This window comes from Cucurbita moschata, unplaced genomic scaffold (genome assembly GCF_002738365.1).
Source record: "Cucurbita moschata cultivar Rifu unplaced genomic scaffold, Cmos_1.0 Cmo_Scf00044, whole genome shotgun sequence".
Lineage (NCBI taxonomy): Eukaryota > Viridiplantae > Streptophyta > Magnoliopsida > Cucurbitales > Cucurbitaceae > Cucurbita > Cucurbita moschata.
In genome coordinates this window covers 559412-564503 of record NW_019268560.1, presented here as the reverse complement: position 1 = coordinate 564503, position 5092 = coordinate 559412, and the positions used below count along the sequence as shown (strand labels likewise).

At 39.7% G+C, this 5092-nt stretch overlaps 1 protein-coding gene across 1 annotated transcript in view; it reads right to left on the bottom strand.

The window, feature by feature from the left end:
* Window positions 1-2775: 2775 nt before the first annotated feature.
* The window catches only part of LOC111434037 (subtilisin-like protease SBT5.4), a 6702-nt gene continuing 4385 nt past the window's right edge, over window positions 2776-5092 (bottom strand). The window contains exons 7-11 of the mRNA XM_023071334.1: window positions 4932-5043; window positions 4290-4842; window positions 3799-4139; window positions 3607-3721; window positions 2776-3534 (exon numbers count right to left, since the gene is read on the bottom strand). Of these exons, the coding sequence (XP_022927102.1) occupies window positions 2776-3534; window positions 3607-3721; window positions 3799-4139; window positions 4290-4842; window positions 4932-5043 (1880 nt within the window). The remainder of the gene's footprint in view (window positions 3535-3606; window positions 3722-3798; window positions 4140-4289; window positions 4843-4931; window positions 5044-5092) is intronic.

The following is a 5092-nucleotide window of genomic DNA, read 5'->3' as shown; positions in this document are numbered from 1 at the left end:
CTCCAACATTGACTTTCCTTGTCCAATTCAGTTTTCTATGATTGCGCCACCAACCATTTATACAAACAACCTTTTTCTACCCAACCCCAATTTGGAGTGAATTAGGGTTCTTTTGTACGGTTTTCGAAAAAGTTCGATGATCCAAAAAAAATTATTTGAATCGAGTTTAATAAATAAAAACTTTATAAATTGGATTAATCGAACCCACTCGAATAAAGAGTTAATTTGTACAAAACCACAAATCTCTAGTATGATATTGTCCACTTAAAGCATAAGTTCTTGTGATATAAACCAAGAGACATCAATATACAATATACTTCAACGAAGATATGAAGAAAATGCTAGTCGCGTATGAATGTTACAAACTCTTGAAATGTCTCGACATGATCAATCTTGCTTGTGGAGTGATTCGAATCTCAAACAAATGTTCTTGCCTTGAGATATTTGCTCAACAAGAATCATTCAAGCTAGATATGATCGATCTTGCTTGTGGAGTAATTTGAATCTCAAACGAGTGTTCTTGCCTTGAGATATTCTATCAAGGTAATCTGAATCTTACTCCCCTTGTGATTTCATATCATTCAAAAAATATGAAACCAACCCAAGGGAAAGCTTTGATACCAAAATGATAAGGAAATCAGCTCAAGGGAAAGCTCTAATACCAAATGATATGGAAATCACTACAAGAGTAAGATTCGAATTACCTTGTTGATCAAATATCTCAAGGAAAGAACATTTGTTTGAGATTTGAATCACTCCACAAGCAAGATCGAAATTCAAGATCGGAGAACTATTCCTTGTTGGACACATTGATTGATTGAGCTTCACATATGACATCAACAACATTTCTTCTATCTCCTCAAGCTTAGCATAATGCACTTCCTTTACCATGGATGTCTGCCTCTTCCTCTACATCTTCCTTGAAAAAATTTATGAGCTCGATCACATTTTCTTCCACCGATTCTATTATCGTATGTCACATTTAATGCCTGTCCATCATCTACATGTTCATTCAGTCTTTGCTCATGTACCAGCAAGATGCTTTACAATTCATCTAGGCTCTTCAATCGAATATATAACAGTCAAATCTTGAGGTCATTGATCTCAAGATTTTTTCAATAATCACCACTTGTTTCATGTTTTTACCAAGAATTTTCATCTTATTTACAATGGTGAGTATTCGAGCCAAATATGTTGAGAATTGTTGGGAGAGGAGTCCCACATCGGCTAATTAAGGGGTTGATCATGGGTTTATAAGTAAGGAACACTATCTTCATTGGTATGAGGCCTCTGGGGAAACAAAAAACAAAGCAATGAGAACTTATGCTCAAATGGGACAATATCATACGATTGTAGAGCTTTGTGATTCCTAGCATGGTATCAGAGCAAGGTTGGTGTAGGTTGTCTGACTCTTAGAATTCTTAGTATGCTTTGTGATTTCAGCTTTGTCTGGTCTTCCACATCAGAAGCAATGTTTGCCTTGAAAACCACTAGACATGTTCGTGATGTTGTTCTAAAAGAAGAATAATAAAGAAGCATGACATCACAACATGACATCACGATGACTCAATACTTCCCAGCTAGCCAGCCAAGAAGCCATAGCTAAGCAAATGAGAGGTATCACGCCAAGAGTGAAAAAGAAGTGTTCTACACAAGTAAAAGTCGGAGCAACAATAAGTCACATGCCAAAAATGTTGACAAAGAAAGAAGTCACTAAGGAACTGCACAACCTTAGAGAGCTCGAACAACAACAAGAGTTCTCACAGAAATAAATTTTAAGGTATTTGTCACAATTACGGGAAGAAGGTGATACTAATTTGAAAGAGCCATGGTATTCTTAAGAGGAAAATTTGACCAATTTCCAACTAATTTCCAAGTCATACAATATTCCTTTGAGGCTTCATAGTGTCCCAAATTTGTCAGAAAATTTTCCAACAGATTTATTTAATTTCATAATTATTTTATTATGATTTATTCTCTTTAAAATAATTTTAAATTATTTGGAAGTAACTTTTCAAAATATATATTTAAATTGTAATAAATATTTGAAAATAAATAAATTGACGTTTTACAGACTAACATTTTCCTTCTATTAAAAAACAATAAATTGAGTTTATTAACAAACTTATTACAAGTTTTAGGATAAATAACCTTTTCATTTGATTGAAAATTGTGCTCTCGAGATGAAAGAAGAAGAAGAAGATACCGAGGCGGAGAATCATACTTGGAAATGGAAACTTGGTCCAAGCTCGGCCCCTCTCACACTATATTTTGAATTAGGGGCTTGCCTCTTTTTTCCTATCACCCGTATCTATCTCTTGTTAAGTGTTACCTGTTATGCCACTCTCATTCTTTTAAAAAAATGGTTGTGAACCTCTCTCTTCAATTAAAAGAACATCACCTGCAGACCATTATGAAAATTGATGCCTACCCAGTGTCAGAAAGTCCAAGAAGTTGGTGACCTGATAACAAGTGAGCCAGCAATCAAAATCCTGGTGAAACTATAACGATCCGAGGTAGCAAAATTCCTTGTAAGATAAGTTTCGACCTGCACGAAAGGCATAACAATCTGGGCACTGTCTCGAACAGAGTTCGATGAAATAGAGAGATGAAAAGAAATTGTTTGTTTCAATAATTGGTTAAACTAAAACAATTTATCAAACTAAAAACGAAAATTGGGAAATGTTTCAAATAAAAAGAAAGAATTCCTAAGAACTAGTTCATATAAAAACCTATATGATTTCAGTGTCTAGTAACCCTCCTAACAAAATGGGTTCAAAAAAGGCCCGAAGAAACCACAATTGGACTCCTAACAAAGTGCTTGCCGTCGGTCCAAATTAGCGTACCATAACCAATTTGACCCTCCGCCATAGCTCCGGTCATTGTCAATTCAAACCTCTTCTCCTCTCCAATCTTCCAAAACTTCAGAACCCTTGGCTTCACTGAAACCTTAACTCCTTCCGGCTGTCGAACTCTGACTCTATAAACCCCCGGCCTGCCAACATTCTTCAGCCTTCTTTTAAGGGTGACACTCCCAGTCAAGTTTTGAACCCCAATGGAAGGGTAATTAAAGTTAAAAATAGAACAAGAAATAGGGCACTTGAAATTTTCATCGGCGAATACTCGAATGTTCTTCTCCTTGTAGCCACTGGCACAGAGGAATTCTAAGTAATCGTTGGGGGAGAGGTCGTAGACGAGGCCGGGGTCGATGGCGCCAGTGGGGTGGATGTGCCCTGACCCATATATGAAGGGGGTGGCTGGAGCAAACATAGGGGAGCCGCCATCGAGGATGAGGTTCATTGTGTTGTCGCTAATTATGGCAGAGGTCATTATGGCGGATTTGATGGCGGCAGGGCTCCATTCGGGGTGGAGAGCTTTGAGGAGGCCGACAATGCCGGAGACGTGGGGACAGGACATGGAGGTCCCTGACATTGTTATGTATGGAACTGTTCTGTTGTCGAATGGCTCCCTTGTTGGGCTCACAGCGCCGGAGAATGCCGCGATTATGTTCACTCCCGGCGCTGTCACGTCCGGCTGCAAAGAATTAGAAACTCATGAGCTCTGTTCTTGATAATCTCAAATGGATGTTGTAATTCATAACCAAACCTTGATAATTTCCGGTGAAACCATGTTGGGCCCTCTGGATGAGAAAGCCGCCATTGTCGGAGAAGGTTTGGTATTAACTTTGGACGACGGCGGAATCAAATATCCCATCGGATTTCTGTCAAAAACAACAACAATTAGAGAAATATTCCGACAAAGATTCATAAAGAAGTAAAGAAATTGTAATTTGTTTACTTCCAAGAATTGATGTACGAGAAAACAGCTTGGCCGTCATTGTAATTGATATGGGAAGCTGGAAGAACATGGAGATCGGCGATGATTTTAAATCCACTAAACCTATCGTTGCAAAGAATCATTCCGACAGCACCGGCGAGGACGGCTTGCATTCCTTTGTCAATTCTCGAAGAGCCCCCTGTCAAGCAAACCAAGATCTTCCCATTCACTTTAGAATGATCCAAAGTTTTTGGCTTGCAGAGCATGGCGTCGTCGGCAGAGGCGGTCGTTGCTTTCGCCTGAGCTCCGGTTATCAATGGGTATAGCTTTCTTCTTGCTAATGGTCTCGAAAGGCTTGACCCCTAATCACCAGGAACAATTTTTATGTTCAACCAAACGAGGACAAATATGATACCTAGGTTAAGCAATAATGGAAGGGATATTTGCTTATAAAAATCAAATATAATATATACGTGAAATTATAATTCATGACTAAATATTCTTAAACAAACCCAGAAGCGTTGCCCGTTTCCAAGTTCAATGGGGGCTTGAAATTCACGGTCCAAAGTGCTAGCCCCAACCGTCAAAATCCATGGAGCAATATTAGAAGCACTCGCCATGCTCGGGCCGGAGTTGCCGGCAGAGCACACCACGGGGATTCCTTTCTTGATTGCAAGAAAGGAAGCAATGGCGATGGTATCATCATAGTATTCGGCTGGTGGACTGCCGATGGAAAGCGAAAGGACATCGACGCCGTCGTGGATCGCTTGATCAAATCCGTCAACAACGTCGATGTCGTAGCAGCCGCCGCTGTTATGGAACGGCCAGCAGACCTTATAGGCAGCGACGCGGGCCTTGGGAGAGCCGCCCTTGGCAGTCCCGATACCGGACCCAAATACGCTGACGCCGGAGACATAGCTGCCGCCGGCCGTCGATAGCGTGTGGGTTCCATGACCTACGTAGTCGCGTGTAGAGTTGACGATCAATGAGAGTTCATCTGTTAAATTGTGGGATTTCAAGTACGCGATTAGTCCCTGATTGAAATACTTTGCTCCGATTAATTTCCTGTGTTAATCATAATTAATGCAGTTAGTCACCATTCAATGTGAATTAAAAATAATAATAAAATATCAAATTATGATTAACAAGGGTACCTGTTACAAGGCACTGCATCAGGGGTTTTATCCATGCAGCCTCCTTTCCACCTCGATGGCACACCTCCAACTATGCCCTGTTCTCCAAAACTCTTGGACTCCGGCCATACACCTTTTTTTTTTTACAAAAAAAAAAAAAAAAAAAAAAAAAAAAAAAAAAA